General features: G+C 47.4%; 1 protein-coding gene across 10 annotated transcripts in view; it reads left to right on the top strand.

Annotated features, from left to right (window-relative positions):
- Nucleotides 1-12663, top strand: part of Cacna1d (calcium voltage-gated channel subunit alpha1 D) — a 341201-nt gene that overhangs the window by 310168 nt on the left and 18370 nt on the right. For all 10 annotated transcript variants that reach the window (XM_004652738.2, XM_004652740.2, XM_045135618.1 and 7 more), the window contains 2 exons: nt 62-163; nt 4873-5003. In XM_004652738.2, coding sequence (XP_004652795.1) covers nt 62-163; nt 4873-5003 — 233 coding nt within the window. The remainder of the gene's footprint in view (nt 1-61; nt 164-4872; nt 5004-12663) is intronic.

Here is a 12663-nt window from a genome sequence, read left to right on the forward strand (position 1 = left end):
GGAAAGGGGTGTTGGGGAACAGAAGCAAAGCTTGTTTCCCCCTTTTGTGTTTTGGACTCAGGAAATCTGGAACAAGCAAATGAAGAACTTCGAGCTGTGATCAAGAAAATCTGGAAGAAGACCAGCATGAAACTACTTGACCAAGTTGTCCCTCCAGCTGGTGGTCAGTGCAATCTAGTTCCTAAGTAGCCCTTAGCCAAGGAATTAGTTTCAGGGGTAGAACCCCCAGCAAGCCCAGGGAGCAATTTCAGAATGCCTTGTGCATCCATTAGAACGTGAAGCCACAACTGAAGGAGCCCTTCAGCCACTGCATGTAAATATGAAAACTGTTCGGGCCAAGAAGGGACTTCTGTGGGGAGGAGACCAAGCCCAGGGATCAGGGGTTTGCTGTTCATAATGAAATTAAGAGAAAAAGATCACTGTTGCAAAATTAAAAGCCTGTGCTTTCTGCCCAAAAAGAAAAATTCAAAACTAGTTTTTAATTATCCTTCAACATTTTGTTGGAAACTTCTCATGAAGTTTCAGAAAGTGGTATTTATTTCTTTAGTCATGAAGAGCACCCTTTTAAATAGGGTTTAGAGATAGAACTAACAAGCATGCTTATTTCCTTTTGTTATTTATTGCAAATTAACTGACTAAACTTCTTAAAATTTATATATGCATATAAATTTATATATATATAACATCTACTTATTATATATATACTGTTTCTCCATTTTTGTTTACATGTGGGAGTAGAAGTCAAGATGGTTATTTTCAGGCTGTTTTGTTTTCAGGCTTTAAAGGTGCAGGATCTGCCACATGGACATCCTGTCCACCCGTGGCCTGGGTATATAACAAATGTCTGGTGACCAGTGTGACTTTTATAATGTCTCTGTCCCTGCACCTTTCAAGGGTGTCCTGGCACAGGTCTGGAAGCTGACTCCAACATCCAGACAGGGCTAGTCTCTACGGACAGAAGGGATGAACATGTTGGCCAGCTCTGTTCCTCAACACGAGGCAAACACTGAGCCAGGCCACCAGAGCTGGCATGGTCACTGCCTCAGAGCTGGAGAACAAGTGGCCAGGAAAGAGATGATGAGAGGAAGCAGAGCTCCCCTGCGGAGATTCCCGAGCTGATGCTGCACATTTAAAGCTCCTCCATTCTTTTCTTTTCAGCTGCACATTCAGGTGCTCGCATGGCTTAGATGAATTGCTTTTTGAAACTGTTGTAACACTGTGCTCAAGCTTTCTCTGCAGCCTCCATTCCTTTCAACTCTCAGAATATTCTGAAGCAATTCTGTTTTAGGGTGGTGGCATGGAATCAGAGTTATCTCTTGCCAACTGGATTCCCCTACAATGTTTTTCAAATACAGATGCATGCTTCAGAATAGCAGGCTGTGCCTGTCTACGTAAACTTTCTTCACATGAGCCCGAAGGTCCCACCTCTCTCATGGCTCCTCACGACTCTATGGAAATGCCACCTTCATTCTGACTGACCTGACATCCATATAACATCCCTCCTCACAAGCTGTCGAGCTCCATTTCTTTTCATCATACTGGTGGGGGAGGTCCACAATTCAGCTCACAATCTAAACTCCCTTCCTGTGAAAAACTGATCAATCTTTAGCTTTACTAAACTTCTCATGATGGCAAATATTCTCCCCTTTTCTGGGCCCAGAGTTTTCTCTGTGTTTTTAGTACAGAGTGGGGTTGAGGATGGCAGGTGTTCCACAGTGACAGCTAGAGGCACTGTAATACCCAAGAGGAAGGAACTGGAGTCGTAGGATGAGGTGGTGTGCTCCAGAAGTTCTGCAGGGTTTATTTCTGTGTCTAGCATAGCACTGCCTACTTACATCTTACCTAAGAAGACAAAAAGATAGCGACTCTCAGATTCCAGTGGATGGTTCTGGATAGGGTTTTAGTACCTGAATTCATCATAGGTTTCTTTTAAAATTTTTCTCTTAGCTTCCAGTAGACCAGTGGTTCTAAACCTTTCCCTTAACCATGGCACACTGAGAACACAGCAATGTTGTGTGTCATTTGGGGTAAACAGATGAATGGCTCCAGAGCTGTAGGTGTTCATGTGTCCACAGTGTAACCTGTCTAGACGGCAGCAGAATGAGCATGGCATCATTTGCCCCTTGGGTGTCAGGAGACCTGTTTGGTCTTTGTGATGGAGCAGAGCAGGATGCTTGTCTAAGGTGGCTTTGCTGGTGAGGATGCAATGGGATGCATCACCGGTTCATCATGGCTGTCCTAAGAAGGAGCTCTCAGGAGTGAGCTGTGGGGGACAAACTGGAGCTTGTTTCTCCACTCTCTGCAGACATAGCCTGACCACTCCCTGTTTGCTATGCTCAGCTGCCTTGGTCTGGAAACTTTGCTTGGGTCCTCACTGTACCCCTCTGCCAGAGGATGAACCACCCCTTTCTCTTTACATGCTCCTTCCCAAAAATCCTCTTGTTCCTGGGCCCTCGTCACCTGGCCCACATCATTGATTCTTTGGCTCCATTTCTCCCTAGTCCTCAGCTCAGATAGCCTTGTCATATTCTTTGCTTCCCTCCCTTCCTTTTCTGTCATGTTTGAACTTTGGGTTCTTGTTTTTTGGGACTTGGATTCTTCTTTGGTCCAGGTCTCCCAGGTATCGCTATCTCCGTTGACCTGACCAGTTAGTTTATCCTTGAGTATTTTCCCCTATAGAGTCCTGAGTAGGCTACCTCTTTTCTGGAGCTAAAGGGAGAGGACAATTAGGCCTGCATGTGCCCAAAGCATCCTGGTGTAGAGTAAGATGGACCTGCTGCAGAGAGAGCCAAGGATTTATTTTTGGGGGGGATCCATTGTGCCCCATTGTGCCGGCAGAGCTGTTGCTACAGTGCAGAAATCCAGCAATTCTGAATTGTGATCCAGGATACAATCTTGGAGCTTACTGGCAGAGAATGGGGGAGCATGAGAAGACTGGGATCTGCAGTCCCTGTTCTGACCTTCCTCTCATCCAGGCTCATGGGCCACCTTTCTAGGTCTCCATCCTGAGACCTAGTACAGAGGACAGCTGTTGCGGTGGCAGGTGGAAAGTTGCTATGGGCTCCCTAGATGCACTGACTGGTCAGTGGGTGGCCAGCTTCTTAGGGACAGCTCAGGAAAGATCTTGGCTTGTATTGTGAGAAAGGCACCTCCAAAAAAGCAGGTGGCCAGTGTGGTCAGATCTGGAGTATCTATGTGGGGGGGGGTATGGAGGAATAGCCCTGGGCTCAGATCTGCCTCAGCTGACTTGGGTGAGTTATTTAACCTTTTTTTACATTGCTGTGAAGAGACCATGAGACACACATGAATTTGGACTGGGTTTCACACCCCTAATGCCTTGTCACAGAACCTAGCCATAGATGATAGTAAAAAACCCATCTGGGTCAAGCAGGAAGAGGATGGAGACAGGGCAAAGTTGAGCTGTCTTGCCCTAGATGGGTTCCACATGCCTGTTGCCTAGGCTGGTCTGAGCCGTGTTTTCAGATATGATGGAGAGGACCAGGTTTTGTTTGCAGCCCCTCCACCACTCCAGGGTTCAGAAAGAACATAACACTTTTCAAGACCAAATGGCCCTATGACAGCCTGCTCACAAGGTAATGCTGGGCAGCTTCTGGCAGGAAGGGCTGGGGCAGCAGCGCAAAGAGGCCCAGTGGTCTCTGGGCAGCACCTCCCAAGTGGGCACTAAATGAAGCCCACTGAGGATGCATTGGTAGGTATGGTGGATCCCAGTGACCCCCAGCCTGCCATGTTCTGGGGTCTATTTCAATGGGTATTCAGTTAGGCATGTAAAATTGCAGTGGTTCTGATAGCTTGTAGTCAAACAGAGCTTGGCACTGAGGACAGCCTACACCAGGGGCCAAGTGTTTTCTGTTCTTCCTCTCACTCATCCTTATGGTTCCTGTAAGAGACGCATCCCCATCTCACAAAGAAAAACACATGCTCACAGAGGCTCAGCCTCTTGTCCATCTCAATCAGCATGTAACCCTTGCAAGGACAGCTTGGCCAGAAGTCTAAGGACCCAGCCTCTATAGGCCTTGCCCAGTGGCTTACTACTGCCAGCAGGACCCCCGAACAAGCTGAGCTGCTCGTGTGACTTTCCCTTGGTAGAGGCCCAAGACACACTGACATCTCTACAGTGGTTTACTGTGAGACAGCCAGAGCCTCTATTCTTCCTCATGCATCACCTTCAAAGTTATCAGAGTCCTGACTCCCCAGTGACACATGGTGGAGGTTGTTTCTGAACAAAGCAGAAATAAAAGCAGCTCAACTTTGAGGTTAGGCAGAGCTGTCACTACAGTGCAGAAATCCAGCAATTCTGAATTGCAATCCAAGATACACTCTTGGAGCTTACTGGTAGAGAATGGGGGAGCATGTGAAGACTGGGATATGAAGTCCCCATTCTGACCTTCCTCTCCTCCAGGCTCGTAGGCCACTTTTCTAGGTCTCCATTCTGAGACATAGAGATTTGGATGGTTAATTGCATCTGGTGTTTACAGTAATTACACGTGCAAATCTCTATGCATGGGGAGAAAATGTGGCCTGCAAGGCCTTTTGCTTTGTAATTTTTAAGTGAATAACCAAAAATGGCGTTTCATATTGTTACTAATACGCTACTCTAGTAAAATCATGATACATATATATTGCTTTCTGCAGCTTTGAGCATTAGCTCATTTAACTGACTCTAACTTCGAGCCCTAACTGCTTTGCAAAGCCTTGCTTCTTGCTAGATTGATGAGTGTCCCATGTTGTAGGCCAGAGTCTGGTGCCTTCTGCACTGCCCCACCCCACTCCTGCCCCAGCCAGAAGCGAGGGTTTAGGCTCTTGGTCCAAATGTGCTGATTCGGGAGGGCTGTGTCTGGTCTCTCCGTTTAGATGATGAGGTAACCGTGGGGAAGTTCTATGCCACTTTCCTGATACAGGACTACTTTAGGAAATTCAAGAAACGAAAAGAACAAGGACTGGTGGGGAAGTACCCTGCGAAGAACACCACAGTCGCCCTACAGGTGAATTGTCCTCTTGTTCTGTTTTTCTGTTCACTAATAATGTTACCAGCTTGTTTGGAATACTAGAGAGCTGATTATTCGTGGTTGGGCAGTACCACAAGGATTTTGTTTAAACTGAGATACTGCACTCCTAAATGTGGATTAACCATTTCTGAGCCACCAGGTAAGTACTTCCCGCTTCCTACCACTTGTCCTCTCCATGTGGTCCACCCCTGCCACCAGTTGGCCTGCATGTAGGGCCTCCAGGATGGCCAGGATGGGAGTGGGTCAGTTGCTCCCCTTCACACCCTGGTCACTCAGGTCTTCTCCAAAGACAGCACCCTATAGGCAGGCTTGCCTTCCCACAGCCTTGGGGCTCAGGATCTGGCTGCCCAGTGAACAGCTTTCCATCTGAATGCAAGTTCTTTGTTTTGTTTCTGTTTGTTTCTTACCCCATGGCTTGTTGGTTTTCGGTCCATTTCAGTAACATCCATCACTTCCTGGTGTGTACTGTGTACACGTGGTGTGTGCACAGATGTGTGGTACGTCTGTCTCTTGTGCTGTTTCCCAATGGCCAAGAAGCTTGCTGTACAAATGTTGCTCTCTCATATCTAGGACAGCCTCTGGCCCATCTCCCTTCCTCCAGCCTGGGACTGGCCCCTCCTCAGCCCCTGCCAGGCCCATAGGGTATGGATGTGGCTTATAGGAACTTCTGGTCCAACAAGGGTCTAGGCATCCAGGGGCAATCAAATCCTAAGGCAGCACAAAGCTCTGGGTGGATAGCAGACATGGAAAAGAAAGGAGGCATGCTGGAGACCTGCAGGCACAGGGACTAGGAAGGGTGGCTTATGGCCTGGTGATGGGACAAATGCTAAGTGCAAGGAAAGGGGGACTACAGAGACTGGCAAGCTGTCACAAAGAAAGCCCAGAGTCTGTGCTGCCTGGAGTGCCTTAAGTGCAATGTATATGAGATTAAGACCTTTTTCTTGCTGTTTTAAAAGTGTACACTAAAATACTTGTATGTCCCTGTTGTGACTTAAATGTAGCCTTGTAGGTGTTAATAAGGTTCAAGATGGAGCAACCCTTTACTTTTTTCCAGCATTTTTCTGTGTCCAAAGGAGTGCTAACTGCTGAATCAAAGGCCTGACTGTGATTTTGCTGAGAGAGAATGTGAATGTGGGTGATGGTGAATGAGGAATGTGAGGTGCGGGTGTATTTGGCAGGTTAGTAGATGCCCTTGCTGACAGTGGCCAGCTGACTCATGGGTAAATCTCCAGGGTGGGGGAAGATCATGCTGGTGGGGCAGGTGGGCACCTACCCCTTTCTTTCCCTGATCACATGACCTTTTGTTGGCTCAGTGAGTCACAGGCTTTGCCAGATGACTCTTTCACCTCCCGCTGATCTAGTTTACAAAGTGACAACCCTCTCTCTAGCTTGTAGTTCACAACTAGCCATGGCACAAACTGCAAATGTGAACAGGTCTCTGGTTCAGACATCCCTGGAGCAGGGGCAGGATGGCCAGGTTGGACATGCGCAGAGGAAAAGATTGACATGCTCCTTAATATTGGCCCCTCATGTGACCTTCTGCCCAAACCAGAGTCTGGCTGGATTTCTGAGTTCCAGGGCTGCCTTCTACCTACAAGGAGTTGCTTGCTGCCCTAGGATCCTAGTTGGCTTTCTGGAAGAGAACATAAGTTTCATCAGTAGCTTATGTGACAATTGGCCACAATCAGCTTGGCTCAGAATTATAAAGGCTTTTTAGGTTTCTGTGGAAAAGGGTATGTGGTGACCACCTGGATGTGGGATTATTTATACCTTCTCTATATCCCTTACACTTCCCCATTAGTTGGCTTCAGGGCATGCTTTGGTGTCTGGGCACAGTGTTTTGGCATTCTAAAACATGTGTAAACAACTATGGCTAGGTAGGTGCCACAGTTTGTATGTGAGCCTTACTGAGTCTTGAGTTACAGGTGGGTTCAGATGGGTCATGAGTGAAAGACTCTATTGCATTATGTTAAAATAAGGTTGATGGGTTTCTCTTACTAGATCTTTTTCATTTTATTGTGTAATGAAAGAGTTTAATTTCCCTAGCAGAAGTCAAATATTTCTAGAGAGATGATGCCAACTTGTTTTCACATGGTTGCACTGGGAGTTGAGGCTAGACCTGTAATTTATGTTGAGTTCACAGCCTGGAAAATTAAGTTGTGTTAATAATCTTTACAGAAAAATTCTGAAAAAAGCATTTGATTCTGAAACAAGCATTAAAAATAGAAAACATTTGTCACCTTGAAGGATAATTCTCATAACACTTTTGGCTTCCTCTGCTATAGGAATGGCTTTAAATGTGATTTGTTACTCTATGTTCAATTAGCACACGAGGAGGCCTTCTTCTCTGCATGATGATCTAGCAGTTAGGAAAATAGGGTCAGTGGTGGGAGGAATGTACTAGCTGGGCAACTAGGAGAAGGACACACATCTTAAGACAGGTGCTGAGGGTGGGCCTGGCCCGTCGAGAAAAGAGTACCATGCTTCTTACTAAGGACAGGGCCACCTGGCTTGGCTCAAAGACTGGGTGTAGTGGGAAGTGGAGTGTGGCATCGCGGTGTGAGCAGAAGTGAACAGCCAGGCTTGTGCGTGCTGGCCTGTGGAGAGTGCAGTCTGTCTGAACAGCTCTCAAAACCAGCATCTGTGCTCTGGAACCCTACTCCATGACACGGCTCTCAAGGGCACACACATGTGCTGTGGTTTGAACCCTTTGGGCTCAACTGGATCTCCCTGTGTTCGGACCAACTGCAGCACTGCCTTCCCTACCATGGAGAATGGCTAGAGGGGCTCTTGCCTCTGTTTGGAGAAGAGCTCGGCACCCGTGTCCTCTGGCCTCTGTGGTCTGAATGAGTGTGCATTTTCTGTCCATCCACTCACCCATCATTCATCTTATCATTAAAGCCAGCCTTCTCTCTGGCCCCTCGTTGGCAGGAGCTAGAGAGAAGCCACACCTGGCCCTTTGGTTTTATCTCACTCGTCTCTGACATGCAAGATCTACCATACACATTCCCTTTAATTTGACTTAGCATCTGCTCTCCATCCATTGTTGCTGCATCCAAGTAATCTGCAAGTTTCCGCAAGGAGCAGAAAAATAGAGGAACACAGCCAGGGTACTCCTGGTACCCGTCCCCAGAAATAGCAACACACCTGGGATGCCTCACTGCACCGCCAGATGAACATTTCTTATGAGCCCAGTGTCTTCTCCAAAAGAAAAGGACCGAAGTGGGAAAAGTTCTGGTCATTTCTTTCATTTAACATTCAAGCCTTTCCTTTACTTCTGGTGGAGTCCAAGGAGACTATCCCCCATGCACCAGACAGGAGCCCAGCTATCTGCATGACAGGGAAATCCCAATGCCTAAGCTAGTGGCAGGAGGAGCCCATCACTTCTAGCTGTATAGGATTAGGTAGTTGAGTAACTTTAACTTAGCCTGTGCCCCATCCACAGATGGAAGTGGTCAGGAGATGTGGGCAAAATGCAAGTAGCTAGTGACTCGGGTCCCTGATGTGTCCTGCTGACGCCTTCTTAGGAAGGCTTCATGCACAAAGACAGAGAAATGGGACCTAAGCTGTGGAGGGCCCTGTTGTCACTCTAGTCTGGCAAACAGGAAGGTTCTTCTCTTGAGCATGATTCCACCTAAAGCTGTCCCGAAGCTCTGTTGACATGTTTTCCTTTTTCAATGTGAGAGGAGAGCAGGCACTGACAGATGAGGTTTCACTGGCTGATTCGTTTGTTTCAGATGCTTGAACGGATGCTTTAGAACTCTCTGCCTGAGCTACGGCACCGAGCTGCTCAGTCGGAAGGCGCTTGTGGCTAAGGCCTTGCAAGGGCAAAACTCTCACGTGGGCTTATTTCTACTGACACATCATTTTGGGAGAAATGCAGCCAAGAGCAAACCCAAAGCCCTGGGGAGACCCCTTCCAAGCAAAGCACTCCTCTGGAAGGCGGAAGCAGGGCTGTGGCTCATCTGCGGAGCCATGGCTGCCACTCGCGGACGCTGTTCATGGTGGCTCCTTTTCATGAAAGGGAATGCATGAGCTTATACAGTGCTCCCTTCCAAACAGAGACTCAGAGAAAGGGAAAGAGTGAGAAAGAGCAAAGGAGAGGGGCAGCCGCCCTACACAGAAATGAAACGAACACAATTTGCTGATGTTGGCCAGTAAAAAATGTGTGTGTGTGTGTGTGTGTGTGTGTGTGTGTGTGTGTGTAATAAAAAGATTAAGCAGGCCTGCCTAAGTTGGGCAGCTGACTCTATTCCAAAGTCCTGCATCCCTAGTTTGCCCAAACTCCCAAAGACTGGCAGGCCCCTTGGCACTGAGCTGACAGAGTTCCTTTTCTATGCCAGGACGTCATGACCTCCTCAGCACAGCACCCGGCCCCATTTGCTGCAGCAGCCCTGTCCTGAATGCAGTGATAAGTGGACAGGCTGGGAAGCTCAGACACACCCATTAAAACTAACACATACACCCGCATGCCAAAACCAACCAGGCCACACCTCAGGTTCCATCTTAACGTGTCCGTGGGAAATGCCACCGCCACCCCCAACCTCATCTAACATTGTTCGTCTCTTATCGCGCTCAGAGCCAGTCCGGGATGCCTCTTTGGATTTAATCTGGTCTAGTTTCAAGGACACCAGAAGTCAGGGGACCTGGGTTCTAGTCCCAGCTCCAACATTCACTTGCTGCGTGACCTTGGGCAAGATACTTAACCTCTCTGTGCCTCAGTTTCCCCATCTGTAAAATGGGGGTAATAATGTCGACCTACCTCACAGGGATGTTGTGAGGACTAGCTGATTGTAAAGCACTTTGAACGTATAATTGCTTCTTATTAAGACTACAACAATAATAATATCATATGCTTGTTTACTACCAGAACTTTAAGAAATTCTTGCTTTTGTTTGATCTCTTTTCTGTTCTGTACTGTAGTTATTCACTGAGATGGAGAATTCTCCCCCTTTTAAGATATTAGACAAAACATAAAGATGGAAACAGGTAACTTGAGAAGTCACATTTTCACCTACTAAGAACCATAGATTTTTGCCCAAAATATTGGTTGATAAGAGTATTTCTGAGCTGATTCCAAGTAAGGAGCTAGAGTTCATGCCTGTGATTTCAAGCCCAAGGTTCCTACAGTGGCCAATTTTCACACACGTACAGGTCAAGTGGTAGGAGGATCACTGTGTGTTTGAGGCCAGCCCCAGACTACAATAGTGAGTTCAGGCCAGCCTGGGTTAGAGTGAGGCCCTACCTCAAAAAAAAGCAAAGGTCATGAGGAAGAATGTGAAAGGAACGTGGATGGAAATCTCTAATTATATAGTGAATAAAGGAACTTGTGATTCCTTTCACCTGCCCTGGAGTGGGGTGTGTGTGTGAGAGAGAGAGAGATGTGGTGGGGAGGAGGTGGAGAGGTGGCAAGGAAGAACCACAGACTCTGAACAGCCCCGATCCAGGGAGGCAGTGGCATCTTGAGAATGCAGCCACCCTGAAAGTCAGGCTGAGGTGGGCATAGTCTCCAGTGGGCATTAGGCCTGTCCCAGGTGAGACTGGCAGGGCTAGTAGGCACAAATGACATCTTGTGCCTGTGACTTTTGTCCTTAGCCATAGAAGCTTCCCACGACCTTCCTGGTTCTTGGTGGGCCTCCTGGCCTCACTGAGAAGCCGGCCCAACTGGGATCCTGCTCCCATATGCTCATCCTGGCGTGAAGCTAAGTGCTCATGTGGGTTTTGTCAACTCTCTTAGCAGAATCTTCAGGCCCCCATGGATGAGGTGTAAGGGGTAAGTGAGAGCCAGGCCACATGTTCAGATATATCTGAGAGATGTCAAAGCCTGCCTTTATCTGTATCAATGTTGTACCCAAAGCAGTTACCCCCATGCTTAACCAACAGCCTGGCTCCTCTCCCAACAACCACAGAGATAATGCCTAACAAGGAGCCTCTGGGGTCACCTGTGCTCTGAATGGGCAGTGCTTGGGGTAGGTCACTGCATCAGAACCTATCCTGAACTGATGCTATCATCCCTGACAGGGAGGGTGGTCAGCTTTGTGGGTATAGAAGAAGACAAGGAGATGTTCTATTAGTGTCTAGCCCACGCTGATATTAAGGACCGCATATGCTCACCTTACCTTGGCATCATGCCTGTTTTTAAGGACCAATGTCAACAGCTGCATCTAGATCCCCATGGGGTTCCAATGGGTGGAAATGCATGATCCTTTCTCCACACATCTCCCAAACCCATAGAAACTGAAACTTTCTGATAGACCTAGAGCCTGATTTAAAGGACCACTGAGAGTTTTGTCCCTGGGCCCAGCCGCATTGCTGCACACAAAAGGGAGCAGGCTTCCTGACACTTGGACCACAGCCAGGCTGAAGAAGTCCCTGCAGTTTCAGCAGAAGAGAACAGCTTCCTGCTAGAAAGAGGGTGTACGAGACTTAGGTTTCCTGCTTAGAATCTTCACAGGATACCTGTCCTCAGTCCCTGAATCTGTGGTGCTAAAGTTTAAAGCTGCTGGACCACAGAGGCAATGAAGAGCAGAATCTGTCAGAGGCACATAATGGTAAAAAGCAGGCCCTTTGCAGATAGAGCTCAATGTCATAGTATTGCTCAACTCCAAGTCCACAGTGTTACTGGCACCACATTGTATATGCTTTCTGAAAGAGGAAAGTCATTTCATCTGAGAGTGGTAGTTGGAATGTCCCAGGGTCTTTGGAAAGACAGAATTAGTGAAAAAGAAGTTAAAGCCAGTTAATGTAATAGTAAAGGCTCTAAATTATGGTAGTATGGTATTTAAAAATATGTACCTCAGGCACCAGATATCATTGTTCAGTTATCTATAGGAAGGAGCTGGGCAGATAAAATTTACAGTTCTAATGAGAGTAGGTATCTAGATGAGTATATTTTCTTTGGCATGTCTTAGGCCTGAGAGAGGTGGCTATTTGGGATACTGGGTGGGGATGTCATTCTAAGGCACAGGGAAGGCAGCCCATGATGAAGTGCTGAAGGCTAATGCACACCTGGAACCTAAGACTAAGGAGGAAGAGGGAAAGCTTACCCCAGAGAAGTCATATGAAGGACGAGCCACAGGAACTTTGAGTGAGGTATAAAGCTGACAGTTGGGATCAAGGCAGTGTTGTCGTATGTAGATTGATCAGCAGCTCATAAGCATTTTGATACTGGGACCCCCTCCTATTCAAGCTTATTAAAGATCCTTGTATGTCAACATTTACTGCCTCAGAAGTTAAAACTGAAAAGTTTTATAAACACAGAGTATGTAAGCACAAAGCTGTCAGGGTGATGGCGTTATGTCAGCTTTGGGGGACTCACTGTGCTTTCATGAGAGAATGAGATTGTACAAGGCCAAGGGCATCTAGTATTATGCAAATCACAGTGACCTCATAGACCTCTGAAAGAGTCTCAGGATTCTCTGGGGTCCCTGAACACCCATTGAGAAACACTGCTCTAGGAAATGTACCCCAACTCCCCCTTCAGGGTGGTACATGCTGAAGCCTTGTTAAGACTGACCGTGTTCAAGAGGCTCCTGGGTAGTGCACCCTCCTGGGTAGTGCACCCCATATCTGGAACTCTTCACCTTGGCCTCCTCACCTAGCCATGGGCTGTCTGTTCCCCCACAAGGCCAGCGAA

This window comes from Jaculus jaculus, chromosome 16, assembly GCF_020740685.1.
Source record: "Jaculus jaculus isolate mJacJac1 chromosome 16, mJacJac1.mat.Y.cur, whole genome shotgun sequence".
NCBI classification, from domain to species: Eukaryota; Metazoa; Chordata; class Mammalia; order Rodentia; family Dipodidae; genus Jaculus; species Jaculus jaculus.